The sequence below is a fragment of the Artemia franciscana genome, chromosome 19, assembly GCF_032884065.1.
Source record: "Artemia franciscana chromosome 19, ASM3288406v1, whole genome shotgun sequence".
In the NCBI taxonomy this organism is placed as follows: domain Eukaryota; kingdom Metazoa; phylum Arthropoda; class Branchiopoda; order Anostraca; family Artemiidae; genus Artemia; species Artemia franciscana.
In genome coordinates, this window is record NC_088881.1 from 27,460,608 (window position 1) to 27,481,650 (window position 21,043).

At 31.8% G+C, this 21,043-nt stretch overlaps 1 protein-coding gene across 2 annotated transcripts in view; it reads left to right on the forward strand.

The window, feature by feature from the left end:
* The window catches only part of LOC136039506 (ester hydrolase C11orf54 homolog), a gene marked incomplete at its 5' end in the record, with an annotated part of 31,868 nt that extends 18,063 nt beyond the window's left edge, over positions 1-13,805 (forward strand). Inside the window, 1 exon segment of one of the 2 annotated variants that reach the window (XM_065723294.1) lies at positions 13,507-13,805. In XM_065723294.1, the coding sequence (XP_065579366.1) occupies positions 13,507-13,683 (177 nt within the window). 2 annotated transcript variants of the gene reach the window in all.
* Between the last annotated feature and the right edge of the window lie 7,238 nt (positions 13,806-21,043).

The following is a 21,043-nucleotide window of genomic DNA, read 5'->3' on the forward strand; positions in this document are numbered from 1 at the left end:
CTAAAGACAATCCTTGCTTAGAGGCTCCGAAATGTGCCAACTGCGGCGAAGCTCATGTTTCCTATAGTATGAATTGCCCAGTGATAAAACGCGCTCTGAACTCTGCTCCAAAATGAACCAAGCCACTATTTTAAGTTTTGCTTCTCTTAATATTAACGGCACAAAAGACAAAGACTTGTTAATTAATGAATTATTAGTCCATGACATAGTGTTCTTGCAAGAACATCTTTTGACCAAATCAAACGTTTCTAGCCTGAAGCGATCTTCTGTCCACCATTTCTTTTCGCAAGAGGCCAAGAAAACTAGAGGCCGCCCTTCCGGTGGTCTAGCAATTTTTTTCCGTTCCCCATCAAAGCCCTCTGTGATTCATTGTGATGATAACATCTTAGCGGTTCAATGTGACAGTACCGCCTTTATAAACGTTTACTTACCTTGCGATCGACGTTCTATAGCATCGTTCACATCTTTCGCTAAATGTTGCTCCAGTTTAAAGTCTCTACTCGAAAGTCTACGTTTGAAAGACCTAAATTGGGTTTTAGCTGGTGACCTTAACTGTGACATTCTTGGTACCTCCGATAGATCAATCCTCTTGCTAGAATCCCTTCCTAGCATATATCACGTCGCAGTTAAGAGCCTCCCATTCACGTATATTCATAACAGAGGCTGTTCAAGATCGAACCTTGATCACGTGATCTCTTCCAGTTCCAGCTTAATATCATCGATTGTCAGGGTGGACGAAGAGAAGATTGACGACGATCACCTTATTCTTAGCTGTAATTTGTCCTGTGAGCTATCTGGCAAAATACTTTCGGCTCAGCCGAAGTGGCATACGAAGTTGAATTGGGATCGTGCTGATGTCCCACTATACCTTGCTACGCTAACTGCTTTACTCTCGACCATAAAAGTGCCATATCACCTGCTGCAAACGTCAGTTTCCTCGCCTTCAAGTACAGTTGACCTAAATTTCTATTATTGTCAAATCGTCCATTGCCTTAAATCAGCTTCCAAAGCTGCAGTGCCTGTGGATAAAGTTAGGATTGGTACAAGAAAGCCTAATTGGAACGTTGATCCTGAAGTAAAACGTGCTAAGCAAAAAGCCAAATTTTGGCTACGTATGTGGATATAATGTGACCGACCATCTTCCGGAGCTGTTTTCTCTGTGAAACAAAAGTGTAAACTTGAATATAAGGCCAGTTTGAAGAGGGCACGCTTGAATGCATGGCCAGGCCCCACCGATAAGGCCTCCTGGAATAAGGTTATTAATAGTGAGGAATGTTCCCCATCTACCCTATCTTGTCTCCAGCTAGTTAATTTTGTTGATCATTATAAGCGTGTGTTCAGTGTATTTAACAGTTTTCTTCAGTCTTTGTATTATAAGTTGCTTAAACCGCTTTTACCATACCGTCTCCTGCAGGCTCATGTCCAGCCTGTAGCAATATCTGAAATTCGCCGGGCTTTAAGAAAAATTAAGCGTTCAAATAGCCTTGATGGTGACGGCCTTTCTTACCGATTTTTTGCTTATGATTGTCCTGCTCTACTTAACCATCTACAAATATTTTTCCAGTCTTGCTTAGCACAGTCGCTTGTTCCTGATAGTTTCCTTTGTGGCCATGTAACGTCTATTCAAAAGCGAGGCAAGGACCCCACGTCATGTGTGAATTATCGTCCCATTACAGTATCGTGTTTCTTAAGTAAGTTGCTTGAACATTTGTTACTACCAGAAATTGAGTCGAATTGTGATTTTACGCCTTTTCAATTTGGTTTTCGGAAAAGTTTCGGTTGCTCCCATGCACATCATGTTTTAAGCCGACTCATGAATGATGCCATAAAAGCTAAAATGTCTTTATACTGTCTTACTGTTGATATTTCTGGAGGTTTCGACAATATTGTGCACTCTCAGGCTCTATTTTCCCTTGTGTCTTCAGGTGTTAATCCTTCTGTACTAAGTTTATTGTCTTCTTGGTATTCAAAGTCTAAAATTCGAGTTACCTGGAATGGCCAAATATCTGACCCGGTAAAAATTAATAAGGGAGTTCGGCAAGGTGCCGTATTGTCTCCTAGTATATTTAAATGCGTGCTTGCATCGTGCCTGCGTCCCCTTAGAAGTTCTGTTTTTTACGGTAATACTGGTTTGTCTTCTATTGCATATGCAGATGACGTTCTTCTTATTGCCCGGACTCGCCGTGGATTGTTTTCTAATTTTACTATATTATCCAATGAACTATCTAAGATTGGACTGTCAGTTAATACGTCTAAATGCGAGTTTATTTGTTTTAATAGCCCTTATGCGGTCGCTCCATTCGTTATTGGGACTGCAGTTCTACCATGTTCTTCTTTAGTTAGTTGGCTTGGTCTGTGTTTCGGCCCAACACTTTCCGCTACCTGTTCATCCCTAGTGAATCAAGCCGTGAAAAACCTACGCGTCGCTTACGGAAAAATATCCCCAAACAAAAGCCGTTACAACCGCAACGGTTTGTGCATGATTTATAACGTTATAATTTATAACGCTTATTGTGCCCCTGTGCTTTTGTTTTTATCAGGCATGGCTCATCTGTTTCGTAAGAAAGATCGACATACTCTACGTACGGCTTTTTTCAGATATTGCAAATTCCTCCTCCGGCTTCCTAGATGGCACCGAAACAAAAAAATAATTGCTCGATTCGATTTAGTAGATGTGCCTTCTCGGATTCGGTCTTCCAGTGATGATTTATGTAAAAAGACTGTCAACTTTATTCACGTTTATGACCCTCTGCAGCCTTTTTTCCATATAGATACTGGTTGATTAGTCCATATTGTCTTTTGTTAGTTTGAATTTTGTTTTTCTTCGCTGTTTATCGTATTTGTTTTTGTTTATTTATTTATATTTATTTATAATACTCCGTACTTTGGGTTTTTTATACTTTACGGGTAATAAAGTTCATTCATTCATTCATTCATTCATTTAGTTCTGGAAGAATCAATGTTTCATACATACTGTAAATAAATTTTAACATATCTAAAAGTGCTATAAAAATTTTCTATTTTTGAAAAAAAAAGATGCTCATTATAGAACGTTATTTTTGTATTGTTTTTGTACATGAAACTAGGCACCTATAAAAAGAAAACGAAAAAAATCACAAAAAATTAGTTACGTATTATTTTGAAACCTTTCTTGATGAAATAGAAGACCTCAAGTATCATTGTATAAATAAAAACATTTTTTTTTAATGTCCATTGTGAAAACGTTATTTTTGTATCAATATCATTGCTTGAAACTACTATAAAACAAAGGGACATAGAAAAAAAGACCATAGGATTAAGTTAAAATGTTATTCCAGAAACATTTCTGGATAATGTGTGCATATTTTTGGAAAAACATGTAATATCCTGAGTGTGTACACGCTAAGCAAAATTTGACACGTTAAATCAAGCCCTATTCAATAGCAGAAGATTGGAAACCCCCTATGCCTTAATATATTGCATTTACTGTTTAGTGCTGGAGAAAACATATTTTCTCCATATCTTAAACATGTTTTAGCATGTCTCTAACATCTTAAATTTTACTGTTTACCATCAAATGTTTTATGTTTAAAAAAATACGTTCATTGTGAAAACGTTATTTTTACGTCAGTATCATTGCTAGAAATTAATAAAAGATGAAGAAAAAAATTGCCAGAAAAATGAGTTACCATGTTATTTTAGAAACCTTTCTACATAATATAGACACCTTTGTTGACATGTCAGGTCAACTTTTGACATATCAAAATTAATAAAAGATGAAGAAAAAATTTGCCAGAAAAATGAGTTACCATGTTATTTTAGAAACCTTTCTACATAATATAGACACCTTTGTTGACATGTCAGGTCAACTTTTGACATGTCAAAATTAATAAAAGATGAAGAAAAAAATTGCCAGAAAAATGAGTTACCATGTTATTTTAGAAACCTTTCTACATAATATAGACATCTTTGTTGACATGTCAGGTCAACTTTTGACATGTCAAAATTAATAAAAGATGAAGAAAAAAATTGCCAGAAAAATGAGTTACCATGTTATTTTAGAAACCTTTCTACATAATATAGACACCTTTGTTGACATGTCAGGTCAACTTTTGACATGTCAAAATTAATAAAAGATGAAGAAAAAAATTGCCAGAAAAATGAGTTACCATGTTATTTTAGAAACCTTTCTACATAATATAGACACCTTTGTTGACATGTCAGGTCAACTTTTGACATGTCAAAATTAATAAAAGATGAAGAAAAAAATTGCCAGAAAAATGAGTTACCATGTTATTATAGAAACCTTTCTACATAATATAGACACCTTTGTTGACATGTCAGGTCAACTTTTGACATGTCAAAATTAATAAAAGATGAAGAAAAAAATTGCCAGAAAAATGAGTTACCATGTTATTTTAGAAACCTTTCTACATAATATAGACACCTTTGTTGACATGTCAGGTCCTGATTATATAGACGTTAAACAATAATTAGCATGTACTAAAGTATTTTAAATATTTGACATATTTCCTCCTCTTATTACAATCCCATTTCACGTTATTCTTTACCCCTTACGTTCAATTTCCACTATAGGCTGAAGTTTCATTTTCTTTTTCTTTTTAATGCCACCTGTAGAAAATGAAAACATAGGTAGCGCAATAACTCTATTTTTATAATGTTACAATAATTGTTATTTTATTTTAGAAACTTTTCTACGTAGTATAGAAACTTTTGTTGATATGTCAAGTCATGATTATATAGACATTAAGACGTTTTCATTAGTATGATTTTTTTTCATTAGTATGTAGTATTATGATTTTTTTTTTCAGTTAATATGTACTAAAGCATGTTAAATATATCTAAATACCGACTAAAATGAAAATCATAATTTCATAAATCCATTTTAAAGAACCCACTACTTTGTTTCAGAAATGTAACATTTTGTTTTTATTTTATTTATGTTGTATGCGTAATTGTATAAAGGACTTTTGTTATGACATAGGAACCTATGAAACAGATTATGTTTTATGTTCTATTTCATTCAAATATTATGCAGCATCAACATTTCACTTTTTATGTCGTTACGTATGTATTCAATATTGAAGGAATTGGGGGTGGAGGATTTAATCCAACTAAAAGATTTTGAGTTATTTCCTTCCCAACATCATCACTTAAGCTTCCTAAATATAATTCAGTAAAAAAAAGTTAAATAAATAATTAAATAAAAATAATTGAAAAAATAAAACATAATAAATAAAAAATAATAAACGTTTTTTATTAAATTGTATTTTTGAGTCCAATAAATGTTATGCATGTGTAATATGGCGTTTTGGAAATTGTTTTTGGTTTTTTTCTTTATATTGATATATAAAATAATTTTATTTGATATAAGAACTTACGAATTAATAGCGTTATTGTGATACTTTATTAAAGTATTTCAATGTCATTATGTTCAAATCGGCCCTGAAAATCCCAATAAATTTTTAGAAAACGACGACTTGAAAACAGAACGAAGATTAACCATTCAATGTCGGTATGTAGCTTTAGCCAGAAGTATCAAACTCTGGGACAGTATCCTTGTTTTATATTCATGAAAACCAAGATCAACGAATTTTAAGACAATTAGTAAATAATTAAATAAAAACTATCAAAAATTGTAAATCAACTAAAGATAATAATCAAGTTAAATCCAAATAATATTAACAAAATAATAAATAGCTTGACTAAAAATGACTATGTGAATTAAATAACACAATAAAATAATTAAAATAAGATAGATTACTAGTATATTACTAGTATATAGACCATAATATTACTAGTATAAATAATATTTGGCTAGCAGGGCTATGGAACTTACTTCTTGTTAATAAAACCATCCAGAAGCAAATCTGATTACGTTCGTCCAAAAAAGCTGTTAGGTTTTAGCGTCAAAATACACGACTTAAGTTTCCTGCAATACAAGATCAAAAGGAGCTTGAAAGCAAAAGGATGGTGCTGTTTAGAATTCCGATTACCTTTTTTTTATATTTTGGAAACTGCACCCTAGCCATTGGGAATTATATCCCCTAAATCAAGGTTTCCAATTCACGGATCTTTGTATGGGGGGAAGCAAGGAATTATTTTTCATTTTTTTATTTAGATGCACAAAAATTTCAAAATCTAGTGAGGGGGGATTTTTTCAATGAAAATAGAAAGAATTATTACCAAAAATCTATAAGGGGAAATCTAAGGGCTATTGTTCCCTCCCCCAGTTGGTGCTCCTGCCCTGGATCTGCCATTTTTATGGCCACAAAGATATTCTCTAAAATAATGATGTAAAAAACGACAAAAAATTTAGGTTTTATAATTTAGGTTTTATGGCCACAAAGATATTCTCTAAAATAATGATGTAAAAAACGACAAAAAATTTAGGTTTTATAATTTAAGTTTTATGGCCACAAAGATATTCTCTAAAATAATGATGTAAAAAACGACAAAAAATTTAGGTTTTATAATTTAGGTTTTATAATTTAGGTTTTATGGCCACAGAGATATTCTCTAAAATAATGATGTAAAAAACGACAAAAAATTTAGGTTTTATATTCTACTCTACCTAATTTTTATAAGTCAAAATAAATGCATTGATAATAAATTGGGTTTGATAATTTTACTCTTTTTGCTTTATTTTCATTTTTTTTTCTTTTCGTTTTTTCGCTTTTATATATTTTTTTTATTCTGCTAATAATTTTCAGTATTCAGCCACATTCACTAAATGTCAAAATTCTAGACGTTATTCCACCAAATGAATATGTATCAGAGTCAAAACCTGCGATAACTCATTTTACTTTTATTTTAATGTTTTAGTTTTTTTCCTTTTTTTTCCCCTTTTTCATATTTTTTTTATTCTGCTTGTTATATGGAATAGTGAAATCAGCTTCTCAACCGCTCATATGAGCAAATTTTCAGCAGCCAAGTAAAAAAAATTATCTCAGAATTTTTACTGTCAATCTAGGCTTTGATACGGGCGAATGAGGCTGCATTTCTGGTGCATTGATCAATAATGATAATACTGGAGAAGGATTTGACAAACGTGACATCTGAACAAAATACGATAATTAATTTTTTTAAAATCCGGTCTCGTGGTTTAATTTTCATATTCTGGACGTTTAGATGTAAACTGGTTAGGGGTGAGTATAAAAATATGTAAAGCTGTAAATAAATAGTTTTTTATTCTCTAAAATTCGAAAAATATTTTTTTGGTGGGGCATTTTTATTAAAAAAATCGAAAAATGTCCCCTTCTACATTTGAAAAATTAAAAATCTGGATTTGGAAAAAATCACTGAAATTTTCTACTGTCACGTTCGGACTTTGATGCTGTAAATGGTGCTGCGATTTTGAGGCACTGAGTAATGGTACTGGTAATTTTGAAGGAAAGATTTCCGACAAAAAATCCAAATACGGTTTTTGTATTTTATCGCATTATTTTTGGGAAATATGTTCTTTATAACATCTTATTTTGTTGTACGAGAGATAAGACGAAACTTGTTTAACGAAAAAATAATGAAATAGCAAAGATTGTTAATTCTTAAATATGCTCTGATGCTAAAATTGCTAAAGCTAAACTTAAAGAATGAAAATAAATCTTTAGAAAAAATGAATTAGGAAAATTTAATCTTGAGAAATACTTACAATTTCCTTTAAATCTAAAGTCAGTAAAGTAAAACTTACAATCGAAACAGAATTGTTTTTTCTTTAAGGACATGGATTTGAGAGTTGAGCATACTCATTGTTTTTCATCCTATGGTGAAGGTGGTCACTATCATTATGATACTACACCAGAAGAAGTGGCGTATGAAGGTTATTTTGTGTTGGGAGAAACTATGTACCGGGTTGACCGTCCAACGGAAACTCATCAGATTGGACGGGATTAACGTGCTATATACCTTTTCCTTTTGTTGTGCTTGTCACTTTTGCTTTCTTGTTTCACCTCTTCTCTTTTTAATATATTTTTATCTTAATTTGATTACTGTAATTCTAGGTAGCCATTATTCTATTTTTTAAACTTCGTTTTGAAAAATCCTACAAAAGAAGGCAAAGTGGATTTTTTTTCTATATAAGTAGTCAGGGTCTTCAAATGAGCGACAGCTGGCCATAGATAAAAACCTTTGAATCATGGGCGCCCATATGCTGAATTTTAGGGGAGACCTGATATAATGGGTACTTCCAATGATGTATAATAGAAACATCAAAACAAAAATATAAGGGAGTGTCATTCAGCCAGGGGGCTTGCTTCCCCCCTTAAGGGTACCTATGCTTTGAATCAAAGCAATAAATATGCAAAATGGTGATGGTTGTCTGTAGTACTGATGTCTAGGAAATACCTATAGATAGATAGATAAGTGTATTTCAAAAACCCGTGGGCCATATACACACAAAATATAAATAAATAACAAACAAGCAAGGAAATTAACAACAGTACGAACACGCACAAAAAAACAGAATTCAACGCAAAAAGTACCTAATCTAACTACAAAAGAAATTAATCATATAAAACTTTTTCTTCTTATTAAAGATTTTTCTGTATATACTCCCACTCGAAATATTGTGGTTGGGTTACTATTTTGTAGAATACCCGGAAACATCAAATTAATCCCATGCAAATAAATTTCCCGTAAATCCAAGAGCACCGGGCATTTCCGGAGAAAATGATCCAAGTCTTCATCATCATCTTTACAAAGAGGACAAAGATACCGCCTATCAGGACCAACTATCATTTTATTTTTGTCGAACGTTTTTTGCCTGTTCTGGATTGGAAGACAATTTGCCCTAAGCTGAATCCAACGACGTAGAATCATAGCCGGTAAATTAAGTTTAAAATAAACTTCCTCCCCAAAACTAGGTTTTGCCTGATTATAATGTTGTAGGGTTGTAGAATCAAGAACCAGCCCTTGCCAATGCTGAATTTCCTGACTCTCTAATATAAATCGTACCTGGCTTTCTAAATTTGCTGGTACATCGCGAGAGCAAAGACCATTATTCCATAAATAAGACATTCCTACTTTTTCTAGTAATGATTTAATTTGGGATGGCCACGAGGTTTTTAAACCACATTTCAACATCCCTTCATATGCCACTCTTACTAGTCTATCTTCATTACTCTTAGTTAACTTCAACCAGAATATGTGAAGTTAACTTCAACCTATATGTCCCTCGACTCATGAGCACCGTCGGGAATTATCTCAAGAGGGGAGGGTTTTAACAGCTACTAGTAGCTTTGTTTTTATTATGATTTAGATGGGAGTAGCTCACATCATCCTACTTTTATGCGTTCTTTAATGTCTTTTATTCCTCAGGGGGAGGGAGGCGGTGTCAACTCCTCACCCCTACTAGCACAAATGCCTCCACGTCCTGCCTAAAAAAAACTGGTTACGTCCATAAATGAGTGGCAGAGTAGAAAAGGGTTAATATTTAACGCAACCCAGTTTGTTGCAAAAGGGATAAGAAGTTTTCTACTTCTTGTAGGGTTATAGGTTATTCGGGTTAATTGATAACCCGAAGAAAAATAAAAACATTGGAAAAAATGAAGAAGATAATAACAGCCAATTTCTTCCAAATCAGTTCAGAATCATTAGTACCAATAACTTGTGGGAAAAAATGTTTTTTTTTTGTTTAGGCATAGTACTTTCGGATCGCCAAATTTTTCAACGTTTTATTATACGTCATTCGAAAATTTGGTTCTCAGAAATCGTCCCGAAAATAAGGCGCTTAAATACACGAAAATTAAAACGAAATATAAGTCGTAATTTCTTTAAAGCTGATTTTCAGGGAGATTTTGGAGAACCCAAGTTAATTTAAGAAAAATCTCCAAAACTTCAGGAATAATGGAAACACTACAGGAATGAAACATTACATAATTCTGTATTTTTAAACACCGATTCTAAAAATTTTCAAGAAATTTTCTGTTGCCCATGATTTTTCTATGAATATTTTTTTAAACTGATTTTTTTTTTATTCTCTAAAAAAGGGCGTTGTTTAGGAAAGTCTTCTAGTGCAATATCCTTAACAAGTTTAAAGTTTTTGGTGGAGTTTTTGGTATTGCAAATACAGGAAAGATAGAAAATTCATTCTGCGAATTGTTTTTTTTTTCAATTTTTACAATTTTATTTTTTTTTTCAATTCAATTAGCCTAATTTTTACTAAAATACCTATATATTTGGCCACTATTGATTTCAGAAAACGGATTGAGTTTCTGTAAGATTTTGAAGCAATTCATTCTGCACTATACGGTCATTCTGCAAATTTTTTTTCTTTTTAATTAAGTTTCATCTTTTACTGAAGTGCCCATATATTTGGCCAAAATTAATTCCAGAAAACAAATTAATTCCAGATTTTTTTGAATGTCATTCTACAACTGAAAAAACCCACATTTCTAAACAGGCATTGCTAAATTCTCTTGGAAGGGGGAGGATATTGGAATGAATACTAAATAATAAGGGTAGATAACACTGTATTTTCTCTACAAAAAACAAACAAACAAAAATACATAAGAAATTAATAAAACATCAATAGTAATGCAAGTATAAAAAATTAATTCCAGAAATTTTATTCCGAACGATTTTGAAGCAATTAAAAAAAAAGAAAACAATATAAAATAATCCTAACTTTTGTATTTGACCTTTGGCTTTTCTAGTTTTTAGCCAGATTACTTATAGTAAGGATGCAGATGAAAATGAGGTAAATACGATTCCTATGTATTTTATAATATATTTGTTGGCCTTTTCCGAGCTCTGAAACGCACGATTTCCTCGTAATAAATAATTGGGTACTTGTATGATCTACGCCCCACCGCTCTAGTTGTTCATTTATTAACGCATTGCAGAACCAGTTTTTTTGTATGTTACTTTTAGCTTAGCGTCAGACAAGACAAAGAGAAGCGACGAAATATATATAATATTGTAATTTGGGATACATGTTCGCACATTAGGGGGTGGGGGTAAAGTATTGGACAGTGTGAAGTTAGAAAATAATTCTTACTACATAATATGCAGAATAATTTTGTCTAACACATTAGGCATGCAGACCCGCCATACTTTACCCAAATATGAAAATATATAGCCCAAATTCTTAGATATATTTCATTCAAATTGAGCGTCAGAAAAAAATATTAGAAGAATATTAGGTAGGGCGTAGATTTTACAATTACCAATAATTGTATACAATTGGTTATTAGTATTTTTTTTTTATTGTTTACTATTATTATTCACAGAATTATCATTATTACATAGTAAATCGTTACTTGCTATGAATAGATCACGTATTTCAGGCCTAACAATAAAACCGCTTGACATATTTTTGTACTTGTGTATTATTCAGAACACACTCAACAAGTGAAGTTAGGTATTTTCGCGAAACAAACTACGAAGCATGTACATTTTAATTAAATATCTTATATATAGAGGTGATTAGGTTAGGTTAAGTTAGGTATTTGATATAATGCACAACCTAATGTGCAAATATGTCTCCCGAACTTTTCTAAAAATGTTCCTTCTCGTAAGAGTATAAAGTCATGTTGTGTCCATTGACACACTGTTTTGTTGTGGGCAACAACCCCTTATCCTGAAAAAATATAATTGCCTCTTTTTCAGTCTTTGGCAAATCCCAAATCTTAATTTCAAAATCCATGTTCAGACACTATCTTCTATCACTATGCGTAGCAAACTAAATTGAGTTTTGCCTTTTGGTTACGAAACCAGATTTTCTCATAAAATGTACCTGCATCGTATAGCCCATACTTTTGTACCTGCATCGTATAGCCCATACCCATACTTTTATATAGCCCAAAGTTTTGATAAAGCTAATGAAAATAAAACAAAATATCATGGCCTATTGTTACACTTCCAAAAATGTTCCTTCTCGTAAGAGTATAAAGTCATGTTGTGTCCATTGACACACTGTTTTGTTGTGGGCAACAACCCCTTATCCTGGAAAAATATAATTGCCTCTTTTTCAGTCTTTGGCAAATCCCACTCTTCATTTCAAAATCAATGTTCAGACACTATCTTCTATCACTGTCCGTAGCAAACTAAATTGAGTTCTGTCTTTGTGGCTATGAAACCGGATTTTTGCAGCGTAGTTTCTTTCACGTAAAAACCTAACTTCACTTATTGAGTGTGTTCTGAATAATACACAACTACCCATATTTTTTTTCCATTTCAATTGTGGTTCTCATACAGGTACGCATGCACTTGTCTTGAGGAATTACTGAGGTGAATTCCTCAAAACAGTCAAAAAAGGCAAATTGGATAAAAATTAAAGGTAAAACGCAAAAAATGAAATTAAGGAGGGGGCATAGACCTCCTTTAAACATATATGCCCCCATGAATTTCTTAGATTGCTTTACTTCTTTCGACATTGATTGAAATAGTATGATCATTTATAATATAATCAAACATTTTATTTTTTATTAAATAGAATCTTTGGTTGTCGTCGTTTTTTTTTTCTTTTTATTATTTGATTTGATATTCGTATTTATCGGATAATTGTCAGTCTGCCTATTTTGTGGATATTTTGTTGGCTCTCGGCCAGTTTTCCTTTAAATGTAAAAATGAAATTAGGGAGGAGGGCTAAACCTCCTTAAAATACATATCTGTCCCAACGAATTTCCTTTCTTAGGTTACTATAACTTTTTATATATATATTAAAATAATATAATATATTTTATGATAACCTTTTTCATTATTATCAAAAAAAATTTTTATTACGTGTTATATTATTTTTTCCGTTCGATGTTAACAATTATTGAACCGTTGTCAGTCTGGCTTATTCTGTAGAGATTTTGTCGGCTTTCGGCCGCATTCTTTTAAACAAAAAAATTAAATAAGGGAGGGGATAATCCTCCTTAAAACACAGTGTCTGGTTAATCAATGCATATTTTGTTGGCTTCCGATCGCCTTCTTTTAAACGCAAAAATGAAATTAGGGGGGGGGTTAAACCTCCTTAAAACACAGTGTCTGGCTATTCTATGGAAATTTTGTTGGCTTCCAGCCGCCTTCTTTTAATGATGAGGAATCTCGTAAAAGTGGTTCTCATTCAAGTATAGGTCGTTGTCGTATCAGTAAAGGAATTTATCGAAAATTCCCTTTCATTTTTCATCCTCTACACATGGTCTAAACTATTTACATTTACTTCTGCTGTAAATTTTTTTCTAAAATTTTGACAATCGCCTCTCTAATAAATAGGCAAAAACGGCTTCAAGAAACAGCAACTTCAGGATCGCTGCAAAATTTTGGATTCGAAGTTGTACTATTGTTGCATATAGACTTAACGTCACACGTCAAAATCAGACTTGGTATGGAAGATGGAAGAACTATCTGGTACTAAAAACAGTTCAATATCACACCTTTTTTTTCTTCATAGAAAATGACAAGTTAGTCATGTCTTATCAAGTCTGGCTTTAGGTTAAATTAAATATGGTTTCTTTTAAAAGAAAATGCGTTCAAATATTATATTGTATTGAATTTATTTATTTGTGTTTTTGTTTTAAGGAAATGGATCTAAGAGTTGAGCATACTCATTGTTTCTCAAAACACGGTGAAGGTGGTCACTACCATTATGACACTACACCAGAAGAAGTGGTGTATGAAGGTTATTTCGTAATGGCAGAAACAGTGTATCGTGTTAACCGTCCATCTGACGAAGCTCATTTCTACTGTGCTTTCTGAAACTCATCAGTTCGACATAACCAATCGTCCCAAGAATTTTTTTTCTATCGTTCTTGCGTTTGTGTTTTCATTTTTATTTCTTTTGTTTAATTTCTTACTTTTTAAATAGATATTAATTTTAATTTTGGGTAGCTGCCTTTATTTCATTTCAAGGTGTTTAGGTTCATCCAAGGGTCTCCACACGTATAAATTTCGACACAGTATAAATTTAAATTATTTATTTTAAATTTATATTATATATTTTGATATAAAAATTAATATTTTAATTGAATTTAAAAATTAATTAAAAATAAACTAATTTAATTTTTAAAATATTCCAGTTAAACTTGTATTATAGTGTATATATATATGTATATATATATATATATATATATATATATATATATATATATATATATATATATATATATATATATATATATATATATATATATATATATACACCATAGCCACACACAATCAACCATAAAGAATAATCCATGGACAGGCAGTCATGTCGTCAATAAGTATAAGTCGTCATTTACCAAACAATAGAAAAAATAATATAGACAAATAATTCAGAGGCAACACCCAACACAAGGGCTCATCAGGAGAATACACTGGCCTATATAGGGTTTCGCCACTCTAAATTCTCTACCCAGCACAGTGTTGTGGCTACCACAGAATATCCATGGCATCCCCGCGTCAGGTATCACCTCCAAAATACATGCCTATGAAAAAAAAACAGCAAATGTAAAACAACCAAGTAAAACCAAAAACAAGCTTATCCTGTTAATATATCCCTCCCTTTAGCAACAATAGGTAAACTAAATATTATAAATTTTACCAAATCACAAATATTAACACATTGCAAAAAACCTGAATGAACTAAACAATTATAGAATTCATCTTTACCATGTGGCTAATTTTTTAGAAAATCCGCTCAATTAGAAACACAATTCAAAATAAATGGCGCTGTGACAACATTTCTCGAACCCCCGAAATTAGTTAAAAATTTCTTTAAGTATTTCTAGATAATTCTTTTGATAATTATTTAAAAGTTCGTTATAATGAAAACTAAATTTTTTAAATTGCCAAGTTAATCTATTTGCAGAAAAACCTCTTGATATCAATTTTTGGCTTAAGACTTTACATCTATTTTTAAAATCAATATAATTACTACAAATCCTTGCATAACGAAGTAACTGTGAGAAAAACGTTGAATATGTGATATTTGAGTGTATATTACTTTCAGGGAATGGGAAACTAATCACTTCAAAATCAAAATCATCGGTTTTATTATACATTTTAAAACTTATTTTATTATTATCACAAATGTTAATATTTAAATCTAAGAAATGATCTTCATGACCAGCGCCATGACTAGGCTCAAGAATAAGCTCTGATGGATATATATTTTTAGAAATATCAATGAAATCCTTACAATTTAAGACCAAAATATCATCTAAATATCTTTAATTATTTGACAAAGCATGTTTTAAATTAATTGGATTATTCTTATCCATCATATATTTATATTCTAGTTGACTTAAAAACAAGTCAGCTATAAATGGGCTGGCATTCCCCCCCATGGGAATTCCCACAATTTGCTTGTACAAATCACCCCCAAATCTTATATAAGTACTGTATAAAACAAATTCCAATAACTCAAAAATCATATCCAAGCTGTAACATCTCAAGTTAACTCTAGTATTAAAGCAGTTTGTCCATATAGCTTTTTTATTATAAATGTCTATTTTTAAGAACCTTTTACTAGATAAGAGGAAAGATTTCTTTATAACAGTTTTTAAATTATCAAACACTAAATTAAGTGATAAATTAGTATACATTGTCGCAAAATCGAAAGACTCAATTCTTTTAGCTGAAACCATTGTTAAAGAATCTATCACCTGCAGTGTATTATTAACACTCCAATATGGATTAAAATTCGAAAAAATTTTTAATACCAGAACAATAGGTTTTAAGTTTATTTACAATTTCCTTTAAAATTAAAGAGAGGTCAGTAGCAGCAATGCGGGTTGGACATTTAGCTGCTCCAGCAATAAACCGTGGTTTAGGGGGATTCTTATGAAATTTTAGATTCCAATATAGGAAAGGGAACTTTTTATCATTGCCATTTATTTTAATATTAAAATTTTTAAAAAGTATTTCTTCAGTCTTTTCAATTAAATTCTCATCCTCTATATTTACCTTTTCGTAAACATTAGTTGTGCATAACTCCCTTTTTAAGATATCACAATACAGCTTCTGACAAATTATGGCAAAATTATTATTAGCTTTATCCACTGGCACAATTACAAATTCATTCTTTAGATTAGCAATTGCTTGTTTAATCTTCGCATTATAAAATAATGATTTAGTGTTACTATTTTTTAAGTTAGAATATATTTTATTTCTTACTCTACTAATAATTAAATTCTTCCAACTTTGAAAACTCTCTTTATTTTTATTCTCTTTCTTACACCACTTATCAATAAATAAATCAAAATCATTTTCCAAGCCATCAAGAACACTCGATGGTTTCAGATGATGAGAAAGACGGAAAATAGCCCCTTTATTCATTATAATTTGAAGATCATCTTGCTTTATTATTGACAAGTCCCCTGTTATAACATGTTTGTAAGTAGGATTTACAAATGGGCCAAGTTGCTTACAATTACAAACCGGTTTCCATTTATATCACTATCTAGTTTTTTTAGTATTAAATTATAATTAAAAATAATTTGCCCAATAGTTTTTGAAAATTTATAAGTTAAAACTGGACTATCATTATAATTTAAATTACTAGGAAGGGCCTGTTTCACATGCCGCTGATTTAAAATTTCTGGTAAATTAATATCTTCAATCTGCTTACAAGTAAATTTAATAGGTAAATATAATCTGTTATCCTTATTACTAATCTTATCGAACTTTTTCTTTTTTGAAATAAATTTCGTTTTAGTTAGAATGCAAATTGTATCACATATTACTTTAAGATTATAATCAAGAGCTGTATTATTCTTAACAATCCAGAAAAGTTTGATTAAACTCCTCTTGGATAAATTATTTAGACACTTTATTACAGAAATCATACCCCTAGATTCAAGTAGCTGGCATAGATCTATAGAAAGCATATGTACATCTAATTCATTTTTTCTATTATTTTTCCTATGTCCTCTCGATCGTTTTTTACGTTTAGTAGGACAAGTAAAAGAAGGATGGTCCATAAAACCATCAATACATTTAACAACAACATGAGACATGTCACCATATTTTGCTACACGATCATTTAGCCCAAAAGGATAAGCTGTACCAAGAGTATGGATCCAGAAATCCTCCTGTTTACGTAGTCTATTATTCTTCTCTTCTTTATTTAAATTTTCTAATTCTAAATTTTCTAAAATTGTGACAGTTATATCTGATATGGAACATTTACCATTATTACAATGTTGAACTAGATAGTTATTAGTTTTTTCATTATTAACTGTTGTCTTATGTCCAGAAAATCTTTTATATATATTATTAGTTGTTTCCCCCACATACTGTAGGCAGCATTTATTACATTCTAATAGGTAAATTACATTGGTTGTTCTACAATTAACATTACCACGTAACTTGTATGCAAAATTTTTATTATACAATGTACTTTTAACAGAAGTCCGTGGGACAAAATGATCTTGGCAAAGAAAACAACGACTTTTACACTTACTAACTTTCAAAAAATCGTTCCGAGTTCCGAGGCTAATATTTGTGTTTTGTTGCATAAAAAGTTACTGAAAATAAATCCAAAACAAACCAACATCCAAATCAAAATCCAACAATCAAAGTCCAAAAAACATGCCAAGGTCAATAGGTCAATAGATACATAAACAAAAAGATGAAAGAACATATAATTTGCATAAGTGCCATCTCACCAATAATTAACAATATCAGGTTAAAAACCTGGACCAGGGTAAAGGTCTGTCGGGGAGGAAACTAAAAAAAAAATTTTCTCCACCAGCACTGGATCCAACCTGGAATAATATCATGAAAAGAGAAATCACCAATGCTACAGCACAAACACAAAAAAAAAAAAAAAAAGAAAAAAAAAAAAAAAAAAAAAAAGGAGGAGACAGAAGGAGAAAAGGAAGACTGTTTTCCTAAATTAGTGATTAATATAGACCAGCACTTGAATGAGGCCTTAACCCTACTCATCCATACAATCACATAGGTCAAACAGCATAGCCACACACAATCAACCATAAAGAATAATCCATGGACAGGCAGTCATGTCGTCAATAAGTATAAGTCGTCATTTACCAAACAATAGAAAAAATAATCCTGTCAATTTTAAATTTGCTTGGTTCTGACTTGGAGTTTGACTTAATGTTCTTTAAATTAAATAAAAAAAATTTGTTTCTATTTTTTATTTTAAAAAAAAGAGTTTTTATGAATTATATCAATCACACTCAAGAAGTCAAGTTAGTTAATCATAATGAAATATACCAAAACATGATGAAAATATAATACTTCAGTTTATACAGTAATATAATTTGGTAGGGGTAAAGTAATTTAACCTTACCTTGGTAATCTAATCTTGATAGCAGAAAAGAACTTATTTTTTCTTCTTTTTGTTTGTCTTACATTTCCTTTAGCTGCAAAATTTTGCATGCTAGGATATTTTCCGGGAGGAATATGCCGAGAATCATAAGTACAAATTCTGTTCATTCTAATTACTAGCGTTATTCCTAACTTTCATTTGAAACAAAAACACAACTTCTGTTACTTTAATTCCTCCAGCATCAACTCTCAACATTAAATGCTCCAATTGAGACGATTTCATCCAATTAAAGCCTTCATTGTGAATCTTGAATACTTCAAAAGATTGAGATTTCAAAGAAAATTGAAATTAATAGCAATTTATTAAAAACAAGAGGAAATTAACAACAAAAAACGAGAAGACTTTCATGTTTAGTGCCGGCAAAGGGTTGCAACAGCCCTTCCTACCGACAGTTCATTCCATTTGTGGGTTTAGCACACCTACTGTTATTTCGAAGACTTCCAGACTCCAGGTAAGAAAGTGTTTTGAAGAGTTTCCTGTTGAACCTTACCTTAGACCTTCGATCCTCCTGTGCCTCCAGGGGTGATTAGGGCATCCAAGAAGAGTCGCCAGTCATCTCTCATCGCTGTGGCCGCCCAGACGTCTTCTCATTCAGGTGGGAATGAGGTATTTAAATTTGTGAGGTCAGCCTGGTACTTGCATCGTAGGTTTTTTTGGGATGTCCTCTTCATTCAAGTAGAATTGAGGTGCAAAAACAGATACATGAATACAAATTGGTTAAATGGGTGGGCACAATTATACACAAATAGAAAAAGCATTCTTAATACACAAACACATATTGTAATAAAGACCCGAAGAATGTAATAAACAAATCGATATCTTATATGAATCTTATAAGAATCAAAAATGGTGTTAGTGTCAGCAAACAAACCCTCAAAGCCATTTAGCATTTGACGACACTTGGCATTTGGCATTCAGAAACTTCGCATTCAGATCAGATTCCTTTTAACCGTCCTACAATACTACTGAAATACTATTACGCTACTTTACTAATTTGACTAACAACGCAGTTTAATTAATTATTCTTATTATTACTCTGAAAACAAATGCCAGGTTCCGCCGAACGCTAGATGATGTTGAGATATATTTGTCGTTACGAGTGCTGATTCCTACTTTTATAAGTTACCCGTACTCTTTGGAATAAGCGTTTATATATGAGACAATAAGGGAGTCAAATAGTTCTATATTCCCTGTGAAACATGTGATTTTGTGACAACTTGCTGCAGAAGGACAAAATACTCATATCTTGTATTCATTATGTATGTATTGCATTCATTCCATACTATATTATGCATAGTCTTGTATTCATACATACTAATTTATGTATTCATAGTTTCATATCTATCTGCTCGCAGCTGTTAAGAATGATTTTACTTTAAATTTTCTTAGAGATCAATCTGAACTTGCCTAAGCCCCGTCTTTAATACGACTTTCTCAAGCACAATTAGCCTTTTTAGTAAAAGTTAGGGTTGGCGATCAAAAACTGTTTCCACTGACACTGTTACTGGGTATGACGACAGTAGCCGCTTGGTGGCAATAGTGGCATCTTGTAAAACAAAAATGTAGACTGAACGACTGAACATCGTGGATCGCAAAACTTCAATAGTGACATCTATATTTTTGTTTTACAAGATGCCACTGTTGCCACCAAGCGGCTACTGTCGTCATACCCTGTAACAGTGTCAGTGGAAACAGTTTTTGATCGCCAACCCTAACTTTTACTAAAAAGACTTTTAGGACTTTTCTGAAGCCTAAAAAGGATTTTGTTTAATGTACCTAATTTGTTTTATCTTTAAATACCAAAGATGATGATCAAGACTGCCAGAAAAAGTCCTAAATTACTTTGGAAAAAGAAGAGTATATAGAAGTCGTATATAGAAGTATATATAGTAATAGAAGTCGACCCCGTCATTCAATTCAATTCATTCCAGTTCATTTTATTTAAGATTAAATAAAAAACAAGTTTTTTTAACTGAAAGTAAGGAGCGACATTAAAACTTAAAACGAACAGAAATTACTTCGTGTATGAAAGGGGCTGCTTCCTCATCAACTCCCCCCTCTTTACGCTAAAGTTTGACTCTTTCTCTCAACTCTTCTTTTTAAAACAGTAAAAAAACTTTAGCATAAAGAGTTTTAACAAATAAACACGCACCCGTGTTTAAAATACGAAATTCCATATCTTTGTAGACAAGAGTATTTTGCTGTAGGGTTCTCTGATACGCTGAATGTGGTGGTGTGATTTTCGTTAAGATTCTATGACTTTTAGGAGGTGTTTTCCCCTATTTCCTAAAATAAGGCCAATTTTCTCAGGCTCGTAACTTTTGATGGGTAAGTTTAAACTTGATGAAACTTATATATTTAAAATCAGCATTAAAATGCCATTCTTTTGATGTAGCTAATACTCTTTTGGTATCAAAATCCCATTTTTTAGAGTTTTGGTAACTATTGAGCCGGGTCGCTCCTTACTACAGTTCGTTACCACGAACTCTTTGATTTAGGTTAGATTAAATAAGCCATTCTTGTGACAAATAAACGGATTTTTCCATCTGATTAATTTCATTGATCGTCTTGACTATATTAAAATGAATTATCACTAACCTTTCACTGCTCACGAAGCCTTAGACTCTGCTTTCATTTGATTAAAAAGGGAAAGCTTTCATTTTACAGACAAAGAAAAAAGCTATGATAACGTTAAAAAACTAATTTACGTCATTCAAGAAACAGTTCTTTCTCCGCTTTGCCAATTTCTAGCCCTTTGTCGGCAAAACATCGACGGGAATT